Genomic DNA, 26383 nt, shown 5'->3' on the forward strand with positions numbered 1-26383 from the left:
AGACAGCCGCACATTGCGACCCACCCTATCCAAAAGATCATTTATTCAGATAGAAAACAACAGCGGACCTACCACACTTCCCTGAGGCACACCAGATGATACCCTCACCTCCGATGAACACTTACCGTCGAGGACAACGTACTGGGTTCTATTACTTAAGAAGTCTTCGAGCCACTCACAAACTTGGGAACCAATCCCATATGCTCGTACCTTAGTTAGGAGTCTGCAGTGGGGCACCGAGTCAAACGCTTTCCGGAAGTCAAGGAATACGGCATCCGTCTGATACCCTTCTTCCATGGTTCGCATGATATCATGTGAAAAGAGGGCGAGTTGCGTTTCGCAGGAGCGATGCTTTCTAAAGCCGTGCTGATGCATGGACAGCAACTTCTCTGTCTCAAGGAAATACATTGTATTCGAACTGAGAATATGTTCGAGAATCCTGCAACAACCGACGTTAAGGGTATTGCTCTGTAATTTTGAGGATGCGTCCTTCTACCCTTCTTATATACAGGCGTCACCTGCGCTTTTTTCCTGTCGCTCGGGACTTTACGTTGGGCAAGAGATTCGCGATAAATGCAAGCTAAGGAAGGAGCCAATACAGTATAGTACTCTCTGTAAAACCGAATCGGAATCCCATCAGGGCCTGGTGATTTATTTATTTTCAACCCATTCAGCTGCTTCACAACCCCAGGGAAGTCTATCACTATGTCCTCCATACGGGAATCTGTACGAGACTCAAACGGCGGTATGTTTGTACGATCCTCCTGCGTGAAAGATTTCTCAAATGCTAAATTTAAAATTTCAGCTTTCGTTTCGCTGTCTTCCGTTGCAAGGCCAGACTGATCAGTGAGTGACTGGATGGAAGCCTTCGACCCGCTTACCTATTTACGTAAGACCTGAATTTCCTTGGGTTTTCAGCAAGATCTTTTGCTAAGGTATGACGGTGGTAGTGGTTTAATGCTTCGCGCAACGCTCTTTTTACAGCAGCACGAATCTCTACTAACTTTTGCTGTCCTCATTCTCCCGATCTTTCTTGTACCGCGAATGCAACTGTCTTTGCTTCCTGAGCATTCTCCGAATTTTGCTGTTAAACCACGGTGGGTCTTTTTCGTCCGTAACCAACTTTTTCGGCACATACTTGTCCAGTCTGGAACCGCGCGTCCACTACAGTCGCAGGTTCGAATCCTGCCTCGGGCATGGATGTTAGTGATGTCCTTAGGTTAGTTGGGTTTAAGTAGTTCTAAGTTCTAGGGGACTGATGACCTCAGAAGTCAAGTCCCATGTTGCTCAGAGGGATTTTAAACATTTTTTGTTTGCATTAAGAAGGTGCCTTCTGCGGAGGACCACCCGCACCAACGTTTACTGAGCGGTCGTTGAGTAGACACTGTTGGTAGGTCCTCGGTTCATCGGGGCGGTCAGTTTCTCACGATTTGTACGTCTATTTGCTCATACACATCTCCAAGGCCATAGTTCATCCATGTCATCTATGGTCTGAGATGTACAGAAGTTGCCTAGATGCCAGTTTTGAATAGCGCCATTTTGCCATGCACCAAGGCGGCACGTGAAAATTTCACAAACTCTGCAAGCCAACGACCATGCCCTTTGGGACGTGTGATAAATAGCACCGTTAGCGCATTACAACAACGCGTGTACTGTTTTCTGCGTCCCCTGAAGCGCTTGATATACCCTGCACTGCTAGCGGTGCCACCTCCCGTCTGTAAGTGGTTACTGCACGCTGACATGGAACATAGGCGGTGGTCACATTAATGTGACTGGGCCGTGCATTTTCGTCTCCGGTATTCCTTGTGTGACGAAGAATGTAGTTGTGCTGGTTTCAGTAATCAGTGATTATTAACAAGACAGCGCCACCCGTCGAAGGCGAAAGACCGTGACTGCGGGGCCAAACTTCAATAGACAGACGGCTTCATGTTACCTGTAGTCTGGTTTCCAAATCTTTGCTTTATCAAGAAAACAGTCCCCAGGGGTAGAAACTTACATACGAGAAACTACGTAAATATTTGGAGACATAACGCACATGGTAACCAAAAATAGTGAACAACAAAAGGTGCGAGCTATCAGGCCAATCCGAGACAAACCAATGGCAACTTCTATCTTCTGATTAAATCCTCATTGGTTTAGCAGCTGACCATTTCCCCGCTATCTTTGTCACTGTACTTCGGTATATTCGATCACCAGTTTTTCGTATGCTTTATCATTATTCCACCCTCCGCTTGCCAGCTAACTCAACAGATTCTAATGCGCTATACAGTGCAGTACTAAAGAGTACAATTTACATTTTTATCAGACAGATTTTTTTTATTCATTAAAACTGTTCGACAGCATAATATGGAACAAAATGTTAGAAATAAGTGAAAGACGGATAACAAAAAAATGGCTCTGAGCACTATGGGACTTAACAGCTGTGGTCATCAGTCCCCTAGAACTTAGAACTACTTAAACCTAACTAACCTAAGGACATCACACACATCCATGCCCGAGGCAGGATTCGAACCTGCGTCCGTAGCAGTCGCACGGTTCCGGACTGCGCGCCTAGAGACGGATAACAGTCATATAAAAGAACCAACAGGTAAGTATAAGAACGAAAGATCAAGAGAAATGTGCTCAGACTGATGGATACAAACGTTCTCTCTTACTGTTCAACCTGCACATCGTAGAAGCAACGGTGGAAATGAAAGAAGGTTAAGGAATTCGACTAACATTATGAGACAGGAATCCGGTGATAAGATTTGTTGATGACGCTGGTAGCCTCAGGTGAAGCGAAGAAAAATTACAGAAACTGTTCAATGAAATGAACTGTCTGAGCAGAGAATGTCGACTAGAAGTAAAAAGAAAAGTGAATAAGATTAGCGGTAAACTTAACATCGAAAGTAGGTAGACAAAGATAAAGAAATTTGATATCTTGGATGTAAGATAGCTCTTGGCGGATAAAGCAGTGAGTAAGTCCTGTGTCAAGTGGCTTTGTACCTAAACACGTTCGGACACAATTACTCAGCAGTATAGTTTAGTAAAATGACACAGAATCTCAGTCTTGCGGAAAGTAAACCGTTGTGCAGCAATTCCCACTCTGATTAAAGGCACGAACATTGTTTATTTAGTAGGTTTCAGTTCAAAAATGTTCAAATGTGTGTGAATACCTAAGGGACCAAACTGCTGAGGTCATCAGTCCCTAGACTTACACAATACTTAAACTAACTTATGCTAAGGACAACACACACACCCATGCCCCAGGGAGGACTCGAACCTCCGTCGGGATGGGCCGCGCAATCCGTGACATGGAGCCTCAAACCGTGCAGCCACTCCGCGCGGCCGGTTCGTTTCCGTCGCACATAACACAGCAGTTGAACGCGATCGTCAACTGAACTGTATTTAAATACACGGTCTACAGCTCGCTCTTTCTCTCTCAGTAGAGATGCTAAATACCTTGTAAGTAAATTACTCGATGAATATCAGCCAGTGTTACTTGATGAAATGGAAACCAAACTTGAGTTATTTTGAATACTAGAGAAAATATTATGTGGCCGATTGCCGTATCATCCCGAAAGAACAAACATTCCAGCTGCAATGCTCATTACAAAGGTACTAGACGTAGCAGAATAACTAATATAGAACTGAAGCTCAATCCATCCAAAATCCATGTTGCTCTTGTTGTTCAGTCCTGTAGTACCATTAGAAACTGTATATATTTCTTGGGGCAACATATCTCATGGTGCGCATATTACCGAGAGTATATTCATCCAGTATTTGAGAATGTGTGACTTGCAACTTGCAATGCATAATTCCAAATATTTACGAAACTTTTTCTTGGTGACACCCCCAAAAACTGCTGAAAGGAGAAACGTTTATCGCTTAATACGTTTCCGCTGTGCATGTAGCATCAAGCATGACGTATAGATTTATTATTTATTTCCTAGTAATTCCGTTCGCAACATATTTTGCAGATAGTATCTACATATACTACTGAATATACATGGAAAAGTTTATCGTTTTGTGAGACACAAATGCAGAAATTCGACGTTTTATACACGGGAGTTCGATTCTTCAAAGGATGGGAGAGGATTTCCCTAGTACCTACAAAAACAGCAATAATGTCTGCCTTTGTTCTATAGGTACTACTTACACAATTAAGTGTCTTCTTTCCCAACAGACCTTCCTCACTTTCAAGGTTCAAATGGCTCTGAGCACTATTGAACTTAACTTCTGAGGTCATCAGTCCCCTAGAACTTAGAACTACTTAAACCTAACTAACCTAAGGACATCACACACATCCATGCCCGAGACAGGATTGAACCTACGACCGTAGCAGTCGCGTGGTTCCTGGACTCAAGCGTCTAGAACCGCTCGGCCACCGCGGTCGGCCAATTACAAGGGCCCCTATTTGGTGCAGTCTATCTTAAATTTCTCACTCAGGAACAGCTATGTGACTTTTATACACCCATCTTGTATCTTCCACGCCAGCATGTTTTCATTCATATTTGCGTTTTCCATACTACTCCTTGCGTTATTATTTATTATTCCGAATTCCATTATATGAGTTCAAGCCTCGTTTTATACCATTTTAAATTCTATTATTTCATATTCATAACATTAAAATTTTCAATGTTCATTAAGTAACTTTGATGAAATACGTATTATATGTCGAAAAACATACTATGATGTAAGAGATTAAACAAATAACACAATAATGTACTCGAAGGATGTGGGGGCAGACGAAGAGTTTCTGCACAGAACGTGCGAACTAAATACAGTGAATCCTATAAGCAGTGATGAGAGCTTTTTTGTGTCGAGTGCGTGGGGAACGGGTGAATAACAAGGAGAGCTGCCGATCCATCACACCTGACGCAGCAGGACGGGTGCGAGTAATTCGTCACGCCAGGCTGCGCTGCAGGTCGATCCAGTGCGACGCCAGGTGGCGGAAACAGCTGACTGTCGCGCTGGCGACACACGGCTACGTGCGAACTGCGACAGCTGAGCGGTGCGCCAGTGGCGGGTGGCAGAGTGTTGTCCTTTTTTTATTGGCTTTGGACTATTGCACCATACGTTCTGCACATAGATAATGAATCTCAGGAAACTTATCGCACGTTACTGTTACTGTTAGCAATTTACTGCATTTTTCAGCAGCAAACATACAGTTTCGTAATTAGTCTTCGTCTATGTAGACTACACAAAATAATGAAACATTTCAAGCAAAATAATGCCAGTATTGATAGCGACGTCAGGGGCTGTTTTGCGTATAAATTGTCCGTAATAACTGTGGTCCAAAGGAGTGCGATCATTGAGGCTGGGGATGTTTCAAATTTTTTTGACGAATGCTTAAATCCGCTTAAATAGTGCTTGCTTATAAATCGTCAGTCTTCTTCTTTCATCATGGTCCGGGACTAAGGCCTGTTCCGTGTTCTAAGTATCCAGTCATCACTTTCTTGGTCTTCCTTCGGATATTGTACCTAAAGGTCTGAAATTTAAGGCTTGTTTTGGAGCCTTAAATCTGACGTTCTTTGTCGACGTTCAAGCCAGTTTTTTCGATTATACTTGATCTTCTCGTTTATAGCATATATGTCAAGCTCTGGTCTTTTGTCTTCATTTCTTAATTCATCTAATCCTGTATAGCCCTTAATTCCTTTTCAGAAATTTCAGCTGTGCCGCTGGATTCTGCTTCCTTGTTTGTTAGTAACTGACAATGTTTCAAAAATCAAATGGTTCAAATGGCTCTGAGCACTATGGGACTTACCATCTATGGTCATCAGTCCCTTAGAACTACTTAAACCTAACTAACCTAAGGACATCACATAACACCCAGTCATCACGAGGCAGAGAAAATCCCTTAACCCGCCGGGAACCGAACCCGGGAACCCGGGCGTGGGAAGCGAGAACGCTACCGCACGACCATGAGCTGCGGACGACAATGTTTCACTTCCATATATCAATGTCGGGGTGGCCATTATCTTATAGAACTTGATTCTTGTGCCTTTTCTCACTTTATTTCTCGATGTTCTTTTGATCGTTCCCCATACCTTTTAACGTTTCTCTTGCTTGTTGTCAATGTGGAATCCTTTCTGGTAGCTTATAATATTGCCCAGGTAACTGAAGTGACTAACTTGTTAAATGGTTTTGTTTCCCATTATTACCTTGTTCGTCAGCGTATTTGTCCGTTTGAAACACATCATTTTTGTTTCTGGAATGAATATTTTCTAATTACATTATTTAGAAATTTTATTGTCTATGGATGGGTCTTTGTAGCTATGTCTCACTATCCTTACAATTCCAGGGTCGTCTGCAAAAAGTATCGTATTAAAATATACGTCTTGTAGATTGGTTGTAAAGGACAGCGAAGATGAGTAAGATGAGTTCATTGGTTGGCTAGGAGAATGTGTACTTTGAGTGATGTTATTATTTTTGAAGAAAGGGAGTTTGTTGTATGACAGCAGCACTGCACAACTAATAATGATTATTGTCAGCTGTTTAACTTGCTCAGAGCTGGGAGAAAGATCACCCCACTTCTCTAAGTCATGCATCAACATATTAACTGACGAAGCTGTTTGATTTTTAGAGAAATGTTCTGTTAACGTTGTACCCTTCCTTAATCATTGTTCACTTTGTTAAGGGTAGTATTGTTCAAATTAATGTTATGTTTGAAGGTCACGCGAAGTATTACTCTGTCTTTCTGAATACATACTTCATTCTCAAATCGTTGTCTTGGACTGTCGTGTCATAGGAATAGCTCTCCCCACCCCACTGTTTATCATTACGCATTATCTCATGCAACAGTTTGAATGTGTATTTAGAAATAGAAATCTAGCCGAGCAGCTGCCTACGTGTTGTTTGCTTGTTTGCTGGTGTGCTTTCGAGAAATTTGCAACTATGTTGTCATGTGGAAGTAAGTGGAAATTTTGGTTAGGGCCAGACAATTGTTTTACTTCAGTTGCGCATTTAATATAAGAAAAGTCGCATTCAGATAAGTTACAGTTCAGTTCAGATTAAGTTCCATTTAGTAGACGGTTAGCAAATTAGATTAGGTTGGATGACAGTTTGTGGGAACACAATTTTTGGTAATGCGTAGATTTTATAGAGTAGGAGGTAAAGTTGGCTTACATTCCACACAGAAACAAATATATTGGGGAGGTTACAATGTATGTGGGTGATAAGCTATACCCTTGTCGAACCCCTTGGTTTATCAGTATATACTTTGATAAGGCATAGTTAGATTTTATTATTATTTTTGTATCTCTGTATAGAATTTCTGTCACCATTTTTTTATTTGCTGAGGATACTCATTCTTGTGTAACATGTCCCGTAACTTTTCCTATCTGCATGGTCGAAGGCTTTCTCTATAATGCGATGCGTGTTTTCCTATTGAAACTCTTTGTTTTTCTAAGATACGCTAAGTGTCATAACACTGTCAGTACAGAATGTTGCTTGTCTGAAACCATAATGTCCTTCGGATGAAAGATTTTCGACTATAATTTGCAGATTTGTAAATCTTAAGCGCTGTGTCGGGTAATGTTATCCCACGACAATTTTTACATTCATTTGGTTTTGGCATTTGGCGTCTTTGCCAACACGTGTTGTATAAATGAAAAAGTCTAAGCTTTAAAAATAATCTCCCGTAACTCTGCATTTATGCTATCTGGTCCTCTTGTTTCCCGTTTTTTGTTTTATTCAGAACCTCGCTTAGTCCTTGGATCATTAAAGCTATAGGTTGTCTTCCAAGGATGTCGCTTTCAATTCTAGTTAAAATATATTACATACCAGTGACCTCACTACACGGATACTACATGCTGTCAGGATATGTGTAGTAACCATGCACACCAGACGAAACATGTGTCACTCCCAGGAGACAAAACATTAATACCATGTAAGACTGCATATATACATAACAATGGCCTCAATTTGGCAAGAAACAGATTCCGCATGTTGCTTCAGGTATGCCATATGCAGGTGAAGTTACTCCCTGTTGATTAGATTAGGTAGAGCTACCACACTGCGAGGATGCTAAATGCTACGTTTGACCTGCAGTTCCAAACAGTCTCAGACATTTCCAGTGGTATTATGGTAAGGTTATTCAGCAGGCTAGTTGAGGTGCGATAGATATTCTAAGCGTTCGTAAAACCAGGAACGTTTGAGAGCAGCCCTCTGAACACTGCTGTCGTCCACCGCGTACTAATCATGCAGCTGGTGAAGCAAGGCCACACTTGTTCACAATGTTGAAACAAACATCCTAGTGTATGTGAAACTTGAGTTTCTTACGGTGCATGAAATGTTTAAACAACTTACGAGAATACAGCAGGGTGACGTCTTCGACAACCGCCGACATTTTGACATGTGCACACACTGTAATTTCGAAGACACAAAGCCGGTCGGTGTGGCCGAGCGGTTCTAGGCGCTTCAGTCTGGAACCGCGCGACCGCTACGGCCTGTGGGCTGTGGCAGGAAATTTAAAACCTCTGTCCGACTTTTCACGGTCGTATCCGGCCACATACATACAAGTTCCGCCTGTTCGGCTTTTTAAAGATTAAGCTGGTAACGACGATTATCAGAAACACATCAAAACCCGCTGGGTGAATTTAGAACAGACACAATTAATATGTATATAATTGCCAAACACTACTTAAAGTCCTGGACATATGAGTGTGGCTCCCAATTAAAGCAATTTCAGCGGATTACAGTAGTTAATGTTATAGTCCAGGAAAAAGCAGCAGAAACTGTAGATGTTTGGTCTAGAACAAAAATTAAAGTTGGAAAACAGTAAATGTTTTGATCAGTGGTCAAATTCTACGAAATTCATGCGTCAAAAGAAAGGCAACTTTTGCTTTAAAAAGTTTTTGCCACATGAAAATCGGGCAGTTTATTTCAAATCACAGCAGAAGAAATAACTTTTTTCAGGAGAATACTTCGAAGTTCCAGGCCATAATGCCAATGTCGAATGGGTTTTGTCTTCCACGAACGCGCAGTGAACAAAGGAACGCCTTAAAGTTAAGTTCAAAAATGGTTCACATGGCACTAATCACTATGGGACTTAACATCTGAGGTCATCAGCCCCCTAGACTTAGAACTATTTAAACCTAACTAACCTAAGAACATCACACACATCCGTGCCCGAGGCAGGATTTGAACCTGCGACCATAGCAGCAGCGCAGCTCCGGACTGAAGTGCCTAGAAACGCTCGGCCACAGCAGACAGCATTAAATTTGGTAACGACACACTCACAAAGATGATGATGTTGTTGTTTAACTTAAAATTATCGTGTCAAGAGAGCAAGAAAAATAACGTTTTCGATCAAGTCGGCGCTAATGATAAATATTAATACTGAACTACAGATTGTTATTATTTCTTTTCAAGCCTAACTTAAATGACCCAAATTATTAAATATCTTTACTCTTTCCGTCCCACAAGAAAATATAATAGCCTATTCTGTTTAATGAAGAACTTTTAGTTTTGTGTTACATTAGTATAGCAAGACGACAGCTATTTGGAAGACTGAGCACTTAGCAGCTATCAAAATTCCGAAAGTATAACGCTGTTTAATGATTTTTTTAGCTTATGCACATTTAAGTTTTATCTCACAAAAAAAACTGACTGTAACTGATTATTAATAAACGAGTGAAAATATTCAGCTCACTCTGTTTCTGTTTGAAAGAACTACTCCGGCTTTGAGGACAAAACACCCAGCTAAATTCAACGCCGAGTTCGGCTTTTCTATTTTTGGACCTGGATATCCTGTGCGCCGTGCATATACCGAAAGACAAAATACCCCACACGACCAAAGATGAGCATCATTAGAAGTACTCATTATCGATACTTTCTCTCTCTCTCTCTCTCTCTCTCTCGCTCTCTCTCTCTCTCTGTGTGTATGTGTGTGTGTGTGTGTGTGTGTGTGTGTATTGTGTTTCAGCATATGCCGTACATACCGAGGTTTCAAATTTTCTAACCCTGGCTCTCTCGTTTAAAATGACAGGATGTGCACCCGTAGAAATATCGGCGGTTGTCAGAGACTGTAACCGGCAGCATTAGAGTAGGTTGTGTGAACATACTAGTTTAAGTTCACGGTAACCTGAACGAGTGATCCGCAGAAAACAGCCCCAAAACATCAGAGAAACAGTTTTGGCCTAAACTACAACCGCAACCTCTTCTAGCTATAGGCCTTGTGCCTCAATGGGCTGTCGATAAACTCGACGCATAGCATCTTTGAACAATGCAAAGTCGCGCCTCATTGTTCCCCGCTAGGCCTCCCCAGTCATTTATTGTCCAGTTCCTTTGTTGCCTGGCCAATTGAGAACATGCAGCGTTGTGCGCCGGTTTGAGCGATTGACTTTTGCGAGGTACCAGACGACAAACATCCACTGCATGCAATTTCATACGCAATGTTAGCGTGTCAAATGGTTGAGATGGACGTACATACACTGGCAGCAAGGAACTGACATATAGTTAGAAACTGATTGTCATCGAAAATGCGTGACACTCGTCTCCAGTTCCTGTCAGTTAGGATCTTTTAACGACCGCGGTCCTCAGGCCATGTTACATGGATCATAGTGGTACACAATTGTTTGTTGGACATCCGTGCTGATACACCAACAAATCGGGTAGCTTAATTTCCAATCTCGTGATGGGTACGTGCAAACACGATTCCGTTGGGAAGGATGTCATAAATCTGTTTCATCCTTTCCTGCGGCAAACTGGCCCGCAGTTATTATAACTAGTCCATAATATCCTGAATATTGACAACTGAATGAAGTTGACATCCTAGCTGGTCACATGTATTTTCCGTTGGGGTCAGATCTGGGGATCCTGCTAGCCATGCGAGTACTCCAAGAGGCTGTTCATAAAGAGAGAAGACCATTGTCCTGCTGAAACATGGCTCCATCATACTGTCGCATGAGAGGTAACACACGAGGAGTCTGTGACATACAGTTGTGCCGTCTTAGTTCCCACAGTCACTACCAGCCGTGACCAGGAGTCACACAGGATGGATCTCTTTATCATGACGCTAGGGGGTAACGTCGCTGTGCTTCTCGGAAATATTTGAAGAATGGGACCACTTCAGAGGTCGCCGCCATACTCATCGACGACCATCATCCGCTTTAGCGTAGAAATGCGATTCATTGTCGAACACAATGCGACATCGTTCATCAGCAGTCCATGTTTCCCATTAATGGTGCCACTCCAGACGCAGCCGTTCGTGCTGTGGTTTTAACGGCAGCCTATGCAATGGACGGCAATTATTCGCTATCCCGACTGTTGTTAGTGTCTGACCAATATTGCGGGGTAACACAGAATGGGTAACACAGCATGTTGCATGGAGTCCATTACTTGTTCTCGGATTGCGCATGTGAAGGAGTTACGATGCGTCTAGTGCACAATTCGGCGATTCTCTCTTATGGTGGACAGACGTGGTCCAATGCCTGTCACCAAATTTTCAAGAAGTCCAACATTTGACCAATGGAACATTCAAATGATTCACAAATGTGAACACGGCTTGCTTTAACTGGTCGGCCAATTGGAGACCAACAATGAGGCCCCTTGAAAATCTATCAAGTGCTGATAACGCTGTCTGACATGAGTATGCGGCTGTTCTGTTTCCTTAACATCTGGCACCAACAGTGCTGTTAGCGCCCTTTCTATACCCTACCAGGCTAGCGAACAACACTAAACAAGAGTAACAGTAATGCAGTCTGGTGGCCGTTCCTCTTGTCGCAGAGACTTGCAACTCCAATTATTTACACACTCGCCAATGAGATGTCCGTGTAAGAATCCACACTGGTGTCCAAAATTAAAGCAACAAAGCACTATTTCCACTTCCTGTGTTTAATACACGATATAATCATACAAACTATCAACATACGTCGATACAATTGTGTACTGCAGGGAAGATGACATTCAGGTCAACGGACCACCACGCCAACGAAGATGTCACCTACTAAAAGGGGATAGTGTCTGCCGGGTAGTCCCACATCCACAATCGCTGTGTACACAGTCAGATGGTGCAATATGGCACAGAGAAGACACCTTACAAGCTCTCTGCCTTGCAGGGCCATAGGAAGAATGGAAGCAGGACAGCCGCAAACTGATGTGGCCCGATTGCTTAATGTGAATCGTTCTGTTGTTTTTCGGGTGTGGCGACAGTTCATCGAGGTCAAAACTATCCCAAAGATCATGGCGGGGCCGACCACGTATTACATCAGAAAGAGAACTGTTATCTGCCTGAAAGGGCACGGAGGTACCGCCTTAGAACTGCACGACAACTGGCATCTGACCTCGTAGTATTCACTGAACTTGTTGCAGCGAGGCAAACGGTGTACAGATGGCTTCGACAGAGTGAGTTTTACTGTCGGAGACCCGCTGTATGTGTACCTATGATGCGTCTTCACAGAATGGAACGTTTAGAGTGGAGCCGTCAACATACTACCTGGACGATCAAATAGTGGACGAATGTTCTTTTCACAAATGTACCGATTTGGTCTGGACATGATTCTCGATGGATACGCATCTGGAAGGAACGTGGAAAATGAACGTGGGAAACGATTTCTGGACCCAAAAATTGTGGAAAGACTAATATCGAGAATGATCCCTAATGGTGTGGAGATATTATGTTGACCACTCAGACACCTCTTCATGATATTTTACGGCTAAATTGGCAAGGTTTAACTGCCGTCAGGTATCATGTCGAGGTCTTGGGACCCCACACGCGGTTGTTGCCAGGTGATGTGGGCCAGACTTCGTAATGCTGGATAATGTTCGATCTCATAGAGCACGGGTGATTGAGATTTTCCTGGAAACGGAAGATATTGCACGCATGGCGTGACCTTCTCTCTCTCTCTCTCTCTCTCTCTCTCTCCCTGTCTCTCTCTCTCTCGATTGAATCCCATATAGTACGTCTGGGATGCTCAAGGAACAAGGGCTGTACCAAGTCAGCATCCACCAACCACTTTCCAAGACTTGCGAGCAACGCTGCAGGAAGAATGGGCGTTATTGCCTCAGCATGAGATTGATGACATCACTCACAGCTTGCACCGTCGTTTGTCAGGCCTGATCGGCTTAACTAGTTGTCGGAATGTTCGTATGTAAATCCGTTAAGTTGAAAAAAACGAAGAACGTTTTTGTCTACCGTTATGTATGTTGCAGTTGTTTAGGTTCTTTATTTTTTATATTGTTTCTACTTTACTATCACCTTCTTATGCTGTTTTGTGGCAAAATAAACTCACACTTGTAAAACTTCGGCTTGTTGCTTTTATTTTGGACACCATTGTACGCTGCTATCACATCATGCCTTCTGTCTGCTTTACTTCTTTTGTCAGGCAATGTTAAATAATCCTGTCGTGTATTACAGTGTCACATAGGATCTTCAAAACGAAGTGATAATCTTCTTGTTATTGCTCAATGCGCTAATAATACGAGAAATTCAGTATCATATTGGCTATGTGTTTGTTTTCAGTCGAAGGGGAGGCTCCTCTCTCTCTCTCTCTCTCTCTCTCTCTCTCTCTCTCTCTCTCGTCTCCGGATTCAAAACATTTTACATTGTGCATATATTACACTGATTTAGATTGACAGCCACAATTCGTACTCGTCCTTTCGTCTATGATCACGGATACGTTTACAACGTGCCGTCAGTTGTTTTTCGTTGTCTTTCATTCCTTTAGGATTCGTTTAGAGCCAGGCTAGTGTGTACCCACAGACATATTTATCTATAAGCCGGTATTTCGACCTCGTTATATCCAGTAGGAATGTTTTCTATTAGTAATTAGTTTCCGCAACTCTCATTGTTAGTGTGTTAATATATTCATAGTCTGACACAAATATGCATCCATTAATGTTATCAACTGTGTTCATACCGTATAAAGCCTTCTCGCCCTAATTCGTCAGAGGGAATTTGTTGTCTCGAAACGTTTACACTTCGTGACCGAACACTCGCCGTGCGGCTGTTATCCAGGTTTACACATGTAATTACAATGCCGATGTGCGCTTCATAATCATTATCGCTACCACTGCTACCTCCGTCCCTGCCGTGTGCCCCACCGACAAAGTACACGTTTCGGTTTTGTTTGTGGTGCGTGTTCCACTGCTGCAATATGAGGATGTGGCACGTTCCCAAAATGAATCTTTCGGTCTGCAGCGGAGAGTGCGCTGTACTGAAACGTCCTGCCAAATGAAAGCTATGTGCTCGACTTCGGAACCTTTGATTTTACGTCAGCACTCTTACCGACTGAGCTAACTCGGCGCGACTCCTAACTCTTTCAAATGGTTCAAATGTCTCTGAGAACTATGGGACTTAATTTCTGAGGTCATCAGTCCCCTAGAACTTAGAACTACTTAAACCTAACTAACCTAGGGACATCACACACATCCATGCCCGAGGCAGGATTCGAACCTGCGACCATAGCGGTCGCACGGTTCCAGACTGTAGCGCCTAGAGCCGGCCGCGGTGGTCTAGCGGTTCTTGGCGCTCAGTCCGGAACCGCGCGACTGCTACGGTCGCAGGTTCGAATCCTGCCTCGGGCATGGATGTGTGTGATATCCTTAGGTTAGTTAGGTTTAAGTAGTTCTAAGTTCTAGGGGACTGATGACCACAGATGTTAAGTCCCATAGTGCTCAGAGCCATTTTGTAGCGCCTAGAACCGATCAGCCACACCGGCCGGCTCCTAACTCTTTCTCAAAGTCTTACTGCCACCAGTACTTTTCTTCTCCAATTTTTCAGAAACCCTCATGCTTACTTCACTGATATAGCACTCCTGTTAGAAATGGCTTAGCCACAGCCTAGCGGATTGTTTCCAGAATTAATCGTGCCTCTACAGATCAGGTGTTTAGAGCACTGTCGGCGAAATGTAGGGTTCCGACTTCAAATCCCACACAGTTTTAATCTCCCTGGCAGATTCAAAACGGCGAACACCCTTCAGCGGAGTAAAATAGTCATTCCTGAAACAATCGTCTGGTCTCTAAGAGGAACGATTTTTTATTTTAAACTTTTGCGTTATTTATACTGTAAATAATCTGGAATAATGCTCAATGTGTATTGAATTTATCGATGTCATCGTAAAATGCATGAAAAGGAAAGGCAAAAAAGAAAACTGGGATTGAAAATAATATACGATAAAGAATTGTACTTGCGTCGTCCACTAGGACTCTGCAAATATCTTTCCAAGAATGAATTGTAATTAAAACCTACAGAACTTCATTTTGACCTCCTAGCAGGCTTTGGAAGATGTACGCGAACGATAATTTCCTTGTTTGTTCGTTGAATATCACTCCAGTATGCGTAAAACATCAACTGTAAAACAATAAAAGAATCTAATTTTACATACGATGCCATACAATTCCTCCCTGAAAGTTCTTTTACAATCTCAAATTTTCGTTTGTCTTTGCTTTTCGTGTTTCTAATTAAAAAGTTAGGATATACAATTTATTGAGTATTATTTCGGTTTATTTCTAATATAAGTAACGTAAAAGCTGAAAATAAATAAATAATGTTTCCACGTAGGGACATGACCTCACGACCCTCGGATTATCGTTGTATAGTCCGTCTGCTCCGCCAAACGCTGGCTGGTAACTTTGCTAAGGCCGGTATTACACTATCAAATTTCTTTGTCAAATATTTGATCAAAGATCAAATATTCCGTCAATATATTTGACAAAGATCTTTGACGTAGCGCTAGAAGAGGTGTTACACAGTCATCATATTTTTCGTCAAAGTTCAAGATGGCTGACGACAACAATTTGTTATTAACCGCAGCAGTTGCATATACCACAATTGCACTGTGTGCACATGCGGAAGAGAAGCGGGGCAAAAATGGAAACATACCTGAGTGAAGCCGTGGATTTTACGACGACACGATAAAAGCATTCAACAAAACTTGTTACATGAGCTTATAGTGGAGGACGTCAAGTCGCATGCAGTTTGGTTAGAAGACGATTGTGAGGAACGGTGTCGAAAGCCTTCTGGAAATCTAAAAATATGAAATCAGTTTGACATCCCCTGTCGATAGAACTTATTACTTCACGAGTATAAAGAGCTAATTGTGTTTTACAAGAACGATATTTTCTGAATCCGTGATGACTGTGTATCAATAAATCGTTTTCTTCAAGTTACTTCATAATGTTCGAATACAGTATATGTTCAAAACCCTATTGCAAATCGACGTTAATGATATAGGCCTTTAATTCAGTGGATTACTCCTACTTCCCTTTTTGGGTATTGGTGTGACGGATCTTTCTGTGAGCGAGTGGATGTATATAATTGCTAAATATGGAGCAATTTTATCAGCATACCCTGAGAGGAACCTCACTGGTATACAATCTCGACCGGAGTCCTTGCCTTTATTAAGTGATTTAAGCTGCTTCGTTACACAGAGAATATCTACTTCTATGTTTCTCATCTTGGCAGTTGTTCTTGATTGGAATTCAGGAATATTTACTTCGTCTTCTTTGGTGCAGAAGTTTCGGAATGCCGTGTTTAATAACTCTGCTTTAGTGGCACTGTCACCAGTGACTTCACCGTTGTTATCGCGCAGTCAAGGTATTGATGCGTCTTGCCACTGGTGTGCTTTATGTATAACCAGAATCTCTTTGGGTTTTCTACCAGATTTCGAGACAGAATTTCGTTGTGGGAATTATTAAAAGCATCTCGCACTGCAGTACGCGCTGTGTTTCGAACTTTTGTAAAACTTTGCCTATCTTGGGGATTTTGCGTCTTTTAAATTTGGCATGCCTTTTTCGTTGCTTCTGCAACAACGGTCTAACCCGTTTTGTGTACAATGGGGGATCAGTACCATCACTTATTAATTTATATGGTATATATTTCTCAATTGCTGTCGCTACTGCCTCTTTGAAAACATTCCACAACTTTTCTATACTTACATGATCAGATCGGAAGGCGTGAAGACTGTCTCTTAAAAAGGCGTTAAGAGCATTTTTATCAGCTTTTTAAGTAGATATACTTTGCGTTTCTTTTTGATGGTTGTAGGTGTTGCGGTATTCAGCCTCGCAGCAACTGCCTTGTGGTCGCTAATCCCTGTATTCGTCACAATACTCACTATTTGTACAGGATTAATTGTTGCTAAAAGGTCAAGTATGCTTTCGCAACCATTTACTCTTCGAGTGGGCTCATGAACTAATTGTTCAAAATAATTTTCTGAGAAAGCATTCAGTACAATTTCGGATGACGTTTTATGCCTGCCACCGGCTTTAAACGTATAATTTTTCCAGCACATCGAGGGTAGATTCAAGTCACCACCGACTATAATTGTATGAGTGGGGTACTTAATTAAAATGAGACTCAAGTTTTCTTTCAGCTGAACAGATTTCCGGCTTTAGCCAGCTCTCTGTACCTACAACTATTTGAGCTTCAGTGCTTTCTATTGCCGGCCGCGGTGGTCTCGCGGTTCTAGGCGCGCAGTCCGGAACCGCGCGACTGCTACGGTCGCAGGTTCGAATCCTGCCTCGGACATGGATGTGTGTGAAGTCCTTAGGTTAGTTAGGTTTAATTAGTTCCAAGTTTTAGGGGACTGATGACCACAGCTGTTAAGTCCCATAGTGCTCAGAGCCATTTGAACCATTTTTTGCTTTCTATTAGGGCTTGGAGCTCTGGTTCTTTCCCAACACAGCTGCAACAATTTACAACTAGAAAACCAATCGCTTCTACATCTACCTTACTGTGTTTCACCTGTACACTTTTAGACGGATCGGTCTGTGGTCCCCTGAGACCCTCTAACCTAATAAACCGCCCAGTTCCTTCCACACAGCCCCCGCTTCCCCCGTAGCCGCCTACTGTGTGTAGTGGACTCCTGACCTATTATCTATTAAGCGGAACCCGGAAACCCTCCACTCGATGGCGCAAAGGACCACAATCGGTTCTATCGACGATGCTGCAGATGGTGAGCTCCACCTTAATCTCAGAAGCTAGACTGGTAGTCTTTACCATTTCCGCTAGCCGCTCGAAACCAGACAGAATCTGCTCCAATCCAAAGCGACACATGTCATTGGCACCGACATGAGCCACCACCTGCAGTTGGCTGCACCCTGTACTCTTCATGGCACCCGGAAGCACCCTTTCCACATCCGGAATGCCTCCCCCCAGAATGTGCGAGGAGTGCACACTGGCTTCCTTCCTCTCCTTGGCAGCCCTGTTCCTAAGGGGACCCATTATGTGCCTAACGCTGGAGTTCCCAACTACCGGCAAACCCACCCTCTGTGAATGCCCAGACCTTGCAGGCCGAGAAGCTTCCTCTGGAACAAGGTGGACGACTGCATTCGGCTCAGAGACATCGTCAGCCACAGATAGCGCCCGAAATCTGTTCGTCGGAAAAACTGGGGAGGCCCTAGAATCAGCCCCTCGGAAATATTTTTCGCTGCCTGCCAGACTTTGGAATGATCTCCTACTCGACCACAGGTGAGGGGTCAATCTCAGTGCAAGCAGTACCCGGGGCGGCCACAGCAGTGCACCGATCGGAGGACACATGGGACGTGCTCGACGTCCCTCGCATCCCCGCGTTCGATCCCAAACAGTGACCCCCCTTGGCAGCAGCCTCAAGCAGTGTGATGGAAGCCAACGCAGCCTGGAGCTGTGAGCGAAGGGTTGCCAGCTCAACTAGCATCTGTACACAGCAATCACAGTTCCTATCCCTTACTGCAGTCGATCCTGCTTGAAGCTCGTAAAATATATACACTCCTGGAAATCGAAATAAGAACACCGTGAATTCATTGTCCCAGGAAGGGGAAACTTTATTGACACATTCCTGGGGTCAGATACATCACATGATCACACTGACAGAACCACAGGCACATAGACACAGGCAACAGAGCATGCACAATGTCGGCACTAGTACAGTGTATATCCACCTTTCGCAGCAATGCAGGCTGCTATTCTCCCATGGAGACGATCGTAGAGATGCTGGATGTAGTCCTGTGGAACGGCTTGCCATGCCATTTCCACCTGGCGCCTCAGTTGGACCAGCGTTCGTGCTGGACGTGCAGACCGCGTGAGACGACGCTTCATCCAGTCCCAAACATGCTCAATGGAGGACAGATCCGGAGATCTTGCTGGCCAGGGTAGTTGACTTACACCTTCTAGAGCACGTTGGGTGGCACGGGATACATGCGGACGTGCAGTGTCCTGTTGGAACAGCAAGTTCCCTTGCCGGTCTAGGAATGGTAGAACGATGGGTTCGATGACGGTTTGGATGTACCGTGCACTATTCAGTGTCCCCTCGACGATCACCAGTGGTGTACGGCCAGTGTAGGAGATCGCTCCCCACGCCATGATGCTGGGTGTTGGCCCTGTGTGCCTCGGTCGTATGCAGTCCTGATTGTGGCGCTCACCTGCACGGCGCCAAACACGCTTACGACCATCATTGGCACCAAGGCAGAAGCGACTCTCATCGCTGAAGACGACACGTCTCCATTCGTCCCTCCATTCACGCCTGTCGCGACACCACTGGAGGCGGGCTGCACGATGTTGGGGCGTGAGCGGAAGACGGCCTAACGGTGTGCGGGACCGTAGCCCAGCTTCATGGAGACGGTTGCGAATGGTCCTCGCCGATACCCCAGGAGCAACAGTGTCCCTAATTTGCTGGGAAGTGGCGGTGCGGTCCCCTACGGCACTGCGTAGGATCCTACGGTCTTGGCGTGCATCCGTGCGTCGCTGCGGTCCGGTCCCAGGTCGACGGGCACGTGCACCTTCCGCCGACCACAGGCGACAACATCGATGTACTGTGGAGACCTCACGCCCCACGTGTTGAGCAATTCGGCGGTACGTCCACCCGGCCTCCCGCATGCCCACTATACGCCCTCGCTCAAAGTCCGTCAACTGCACATACGGTTCACGTCCACGCTGTCGCGGCATGCTACCAGTGTTAAAGACTGCGATGGAGCTCCGTATGCCACGGCAAACTGGCTGACACTGACGGCGGCGGTGCACAAATGCTGCGCAGCTAGCGCCATTCGACGGCCAACACCGCGGTTTCTGGTGTGTCCGCTGTGCCGTGCGTGTGATCATTGCTTGTACAGCCCTCTCGCAGTGTCCGGAGCAAGTATGGTGGGTCTGACACACCGGTGTCAATGTGTTCTTTTTTCCATTTCCAGGAGTGTATAACAAACGAAGGGTGTACTCGCCTTATTAGCAGCGAGAAATCGAAGTGCTCTCTCACTGACTGTCTAAACGACACAGAGTTATTCTAATGAAACAAACAAAAGCCTGTACAATACGAGGGTCGATGGCAACAGCGGTACTGTACACTATACTATTATTGAAATACAAGGTTGTGCCTAGTAAGCACTAGAACACGAAAGAAATTACAAAAATAAACTAGTAACTTCACAGATAACTAAAAATAAGTCGCACCTGTTTGAAGCTCGTAAAAATATGTAACAGGCGAAGAGTGTACTCGCCTTATTAGTAGCAGGAACTCGCGATGCGCTCTCGCTGACGGCCTAACCGACACTCAACAGTAACTGTTCCAGTATTGACCGACCAAGTGCTACAGGCATGCAACTCCATGCCACAAACTGACATCCGGCATCTATACAACACAAAGCATGCACGTTTGCATGCTTGCATTCAACGTTCTGGCTGTTATATCAGTTATTAATGTACCAATATTTCACATGTGGAATAGTTTGTCTCGCGCTTACATTAACTTGTGATCTTGCAGTGTTAATCGCCTACGTATATTACCCAGACAAATGTTTTCCCGACGTTTGATTATTCTAAATTAATTATTTTTTGGTATTGCGATTTTTTACGTCAGTGTAGATTGTTTTGTGTACTATCGTACAATATCGTAGTTAGATCACTATTAACTGCCTAAATATACACATCACAAAAAGTTTTGCATCACCCCAGTTCCCAGAACTCCTGAAGATAGATGTTGACTGTGGTTCTTGTATCACAGATACAGTCCCTTTGGTTGTTCACAGATGTCACTAAACCCGCCCAAAAATGTAAATAACCATTTACGACCAGCGCCTATTACACGGAGAGGGTCCGACAGGTGATTAGTTTCAGTGATTCCACCAGGAAGGAGGTACACCATGCCTAGACTGTCAGTACCGCGGTTGGATCGCGTCCGCATTGTTACTTTGTGCCAGGAAGGTGCCGTAACGGCTGTACGATACACGGATGCCATTCTATCGACCGATGGTGCAAACATATTTGCAGTACATTGGCGAGGCATTCGTCTTCATGGACGAAAATTCGCGCCCCATCGTGCACATCTTGTGAATGACTCCCTTCAGGATAACGACATCGCTCGACTAGAGTGGCCAGCACGTTCTCCAGACATGAACCCTATCTGACATGCCTGGGATAGATTGAAAAGGGCTGTTTATGGACGACGTGACCCACCAACCACTCTGAGGGATCTACGCCGAATCGCCGTTGAGGAGTGGAACAATGTGGACCAACAGTGCCTTGATGAACTTGTGGATAGTATGCCACGACGAATACAGGCATGCATCAATGCACGAGGACGTGCTACGGGTATTAGAGACACCGGTGTGTACAGCAATCTGGACCGCCACCTCTGTATGGTGGTACAACATGCAGGGGTGTGGGTTTAATGAGCAATAGAAATAGCGGAAATGATGTTTATGTTGATCTTTATCCAATTTTCTGTACAGATTCCGGAACTTTCGGAACCGAGGTGATGCAGAACTTTATTTGATGTGTGTACATTAGTTGACAGTTTCATATCAATTTAACCGATGGTTGTCTTGCTGGTCAGATGTACATGCTGTATATAAATAATGCCTTGTTCTCTTAAAGGCAGATATGATGTGATCCGTGTAGTTAAAAGTGTTCAACTAAGCCATTAGGATGGCAGCACGTAACGAGGTTAAGAACCATAAACATATAAGCGTTCCAAAACATACTAGTGATGTTCTATAGGATTCAGATCAGTGCAGGCCACTCCATTACAGGGATGTTATTATCGTGTAAACACTCCGCCACAGGCTGTGGATTATGAACAGTTGTGTTGAAAGATGCAATCGCCGTACCCGAATTGCTCTTAAACAGTGGGAAGGAAGAAGGTGCTTAAAACATCAATGTAGGCGTGTGTCGTGATAGCGTCACGCAAAACAACAAGGTGTGCAAGCCCCTCCAAGAAAAACACGACCACACCTTACCACCACCCCCTCCGAATTTTACTGTTGGCACTACACACGCTGGCAGATGACTCTCACCGGGCATTCGCCATACTGACACCCTGCCATAGGATCGCCACATTGTGTTCCGCGATTCATCACTCCACACAGCGTTGTTCCACTGTTCAACCGTTCAGTATTTACGCTCCTTACACCAAGCGAGGTGACGTTTGGCATTTACCGGCGTGATGTGTGGCTTATGAGCAGCAGCTCGACCATAAAATCCAAGTTTTCTCACCTCCCGCCGAACTGTCATACTACTTGCAGTGGATCCTGATGCAGTTTGGAATTCCTGTGGAATGGTCTGGATAGGTGTCTGCCTGTTACACATTACGATCCTCTTCTACTGTCGGCGGTCTCTTTCAACAGATGAGGTCTGCCTGTACGCTTTTGTGCTGTTCATGTCCCTTCACGTTTCTACTTCACTATCACATCCGAAAGAGTGGAACTAGGGGTGTTTAGGAGTGTAGAAATCTCGCATACAGACGTATGACACAAGTGACATCCACTCATCTGACCATGTTTGATGTCCGTGAGTTCCGCGGAGCTCCCCATTCTGCTCTCTCACGATGTCTAATGACCACTGAAGTCGATGATATGGAATACTTGACAATAGGTGGCAGTACAGCGTACCTGATATGAAAAACGTCTGTTTTTGGGGGTGTCCGGATACTTTTGATCACATAGTGTATTTAGATACCCTAAAACTGACTAAGTCCAAATCTGTACTAGAACAGAAACAAACAAAAAATTGTTACAAGCAGAATAATAACATTTAGAAACTCTTAGCAACTATGACTCAGTTACAAAGAAACAGTCAGATACAAATCTTATGTGACCGAAAACTTACCAGGTCCTAGTGAGAATTGAAAGTCGAACATTCTAATTTTTGCGTGACATTTACTCAAAAAATAGTCATCGAACTATAAAATCGTAAGCGGATATGCCAACAAAATAATTTCAGCACATACCCATATGAGGTTTGAAGATAAGTGGGTAGTTTTACTTACCTTTCCTCCTAACTTCTGTTGCTAGCGTAATATATCCTACTGTCGTCGTTGACCTGGTTGTGGGTACCGGGATTTCTTAAACACAAGGAAAACAAAACATTAGCATTAGATATGCAGAGGCATCAGCAAGTATAATGCATGCAGTTTACGTGACAGCGAGAACTACGTAATATTTCAAATCCTTCTCTTTTTCCACTCGTGTAACGTTTCTCTATCGCTGCTAATTCTTTAATCGTTATTCTGGATAACACTAAGTCACTAGGCTGTACATTAATGTGTTCTTATAATTATTATCTGTGTTACCGAATGGTCAAACGGTTCAGAGACCTAGTTTCGGGTTGTGTATCCCGGGCCAGCCGTTCCGCCATCATCATCCAGACGTTTTCAATAGGCTTAGGCACGCCAAGGCAGGAATGCAATCCGATGAGCGACAAAGAAGTTTCAAACGCTTCGTGCCACGTGTGGCCGCGCATTATCCTATTGTAATGCGGCCGTCAGCAACCTCCGAACGTATGCGAGGACAACAGACTCCAACACTTTAGAGATGTAAGGCTGTGGATAGTTAGAGTTCCGGCAGTGCGTGATAGGGAATACAGGAGTAGAATCCAATACCAGCTCACACCATAATATCGGGTGCAGGACTAATATGGAGATGCATAAGCCAATAGTTCAATAGTCTCTCACCACAGTGTCTCCAGACTCTAATCCGACCATCGCAGTGGTGCAGGCAGAATCGGCTTCATCGGGAAAAACAATATCGTTCCATTCAACTGTCTTCGTTTGTCGTTCATCGCACCACTGCCGGCGCAAACGGCTGTGCAGTTCACTCAGTGATAAAAGCAGAAATGGAAGATTTGCGGACAGTCCGCTCTGCTGCAAAACGACGCTGAATAGTACGTGCAGACACTTGTTGTTTCGCATCAGGCCGAATTTTTTATGACCCGCTTCGTGATGAGGTAGAGCGATCTGTCAATCCCATGCGCAAAATATGCCTGTCATCACGTGTAGTGGTGCCAAGAGGTTGGTTCAATAGCTGGCGTCGGTCCGTCGTTCCCTTCTGCATTCAGCGATTACAGCTGCCTGGCTCCGTCCGATACGATCACCGATTTCTCTGAAGGGTAATCCGCGATCCTTATTGTCTACTACTCTTCCGCAGTTGAACTCCGAAACGGGCCCGAAAGACGCTCACCGTCTTCTACAAGCGTTACTAAAGCTGCTTACGTAAAACAGCCGCACGAAAGAACAATTCCAGTACTAATCGAGTGCGTCGTCGTCACAAATGAATGCTGCAAATTTTCCTGGTTTGGATGCTTCCTTCAGGGTGCTTTATCTTGGGTGGCCTACGGTGTGCATGGGAGTTTGAATTTTTAATGAATGGGCGGTAGGATGTTAGTGATTTACCTTCTAGTTTACTCTGTTTGATCATAGGATTACACAAAAAGCAAACTGGAATAGTTTCTCAGAATAATACTCATTGGATAACTGGGAACAAGTGCAGCTACGGTCTAAGATGATCAGAGGTTTACAGATAGTTTGCTGTGACGCAATAACTCTTTAGTGAATTCTCGAGTTACGGTATCTTGTTCTACGGAGGTATTACGTGCTCGCTGAAGTACGTCTACATCTATATCTACATGGATACTCTGAAAATCACACTTAAGTGTCTGGCAGAGGGCTCATGGAGCCACCTTCACAACAATTCTCTATTATTCACTCTCGAACAGTGCGCGGAAAAAACGAACATCTATATCTTTCCGTGCGAGCTCTGATTTCCCTTATTTTATTATAATGATAGTTTCTGCCTATGTCGGTCGGTGCCAACAAAAGATTTTCGCACTTGCAGGAGAAACTTGGTGACTGAAATTTTGCGAGAAGATTCCGCCGTAACGAAAAACGCCTTTGTTTTAATGGTGTCCATCCCAAATCCTGTATAAGGTCCGCGACACTCTCTCCTTGTTTCGCGGTAATACAGAACTTACTGTTCTTCTTTGACTTTCTCGATATACACTGTTAATACTATCTGGTAAGGAACCCACACCGCGCAGCACTACTCCAAAAGAGCACTGACAAGGGTAGTGGAGGCAGTCTCTTTCGTAGATACGTTACAATTCCTAAGTGTTCTGCTAGTAAAAGGCAGTTTTTCGTTTGACTTCCCAACATTTTCTATTCTTTCCTATTTAAATTGTTCGTAATTGCAATTCCTAGGTAGTTAGTTGAATTTACGGCCCTTAGATTAGACTGATTTATCGTGTAAACGAAGTTTAACGGGTTCCTTTTAGTACTCATGTGGATGACCTCACACTTTTCATTATTTAGGGTCAACTGTCAATTTCTAAGTCGTTTTGCAGTTTGTTTTGTTCTTCTGATCAGTTTACTAGGCAGTAAACAACAGCATTTTCCGCCAACGATCTAAGACGGCTGCCCACATTGTCTCCTAAATCGTTTATATGGATAAGTAACAGCAGAGGGCCTATAACACTACCTCAGCAAACGCCAGATACGTGTTTTACTCGATGACTTTCCGTCAGTTACTACGAACTGTAACCTCTCTGGCAGGAAATCACGAATCCAGTCACGTAACTGAGACGATATTCCATAAGCACGCAATTTTACTACATGCCGCTTATTTGGTACAGTGTCAAAAGCCTTTTGCAAATCTAGAAATACAGACCCAATTTGGAATCCCTTGTCAATAGTACGTAACATTTCGTGTAGATAAAGAGTTAGTTGTGTTTCACAAGTTGGATGTTCCCTAAATCCGTGTTGACTGTGTGTCAATAGACCGTTCTCTTCGAGGTAATTCGTAATGTTCGAACACAATATATGCTCCAAAATCCTGCTTCAATCGACATTAATGATATGGGACTATAATTTAGTGGATTACGCCTAACACCTTTCTTGAATATTAGTGTGAACTGTACAACTTTCCAGTCTTTGGGGAAGGTTCTTTCGTCGAGCGAGCGGTTGTACATGATTGTTAGGTATGGAGCTATTGCATCAGCACACTCTCAAAGGAACCTAACTGATATACAGTCTGGACCAAGACACTAGCTTTAATTAAGTCATTTAAGTTGTTTCACTACTCCGAGGTCACCTACTTCTGAATTACTCAAGTTGCCAGTTGTTCTTGATTCGAATTGTGGGATACTTACTTCGTGTTCTTTGATGAAGAAATTTCAGAAGGCTGTGTTTAGTAACTTTGTTCGAAAGGCTGTGTTTAGTAACTCTGC

At 43.9% G+C, this 26383-nt stretch overlaps 1 protein-coding gene across 1 annotated transcript in view; it reads right to left on the bottom strand.

Moving 5' to 3' along the window:
• The window catches only part of LOC126121660 (lachesin-like), a 1053745-nt gene that overhangs the window by 10410 nt on the left and 1016952 nt on the right, over positions 1 to 26383 (bottom strand). Inside the window, exon 10 of the mRNA XM_049915085.1 lies at positions 23154 to 23228. Within this exon, the coding sequence (XP_049771042.1) occupies positions 23154 to 23228 (75 nt within the window). The remainder of the gene's footprint in view (positions 1 to 23153; positions 23229 to 26383) is intronic.

The sequence above is a fragment of the Schistocerca cancellata genome, chromosome 1 (genome assembly GCF_023864275.1).
Source record: "Schistocerca cancellata isolate TAMUIC-IGC-003103 chromosome 1, iqSchCanc2.1, whole genome shotgun sequence".
In the NCBI taxonomy this organism is placed as follows: domain Eukaryota; kingdom Metazoa; phylum Arthropoda; class Insecta; order Orthoptera; family Acrididae; genus Schistocerca; species Schistocerca cancellata.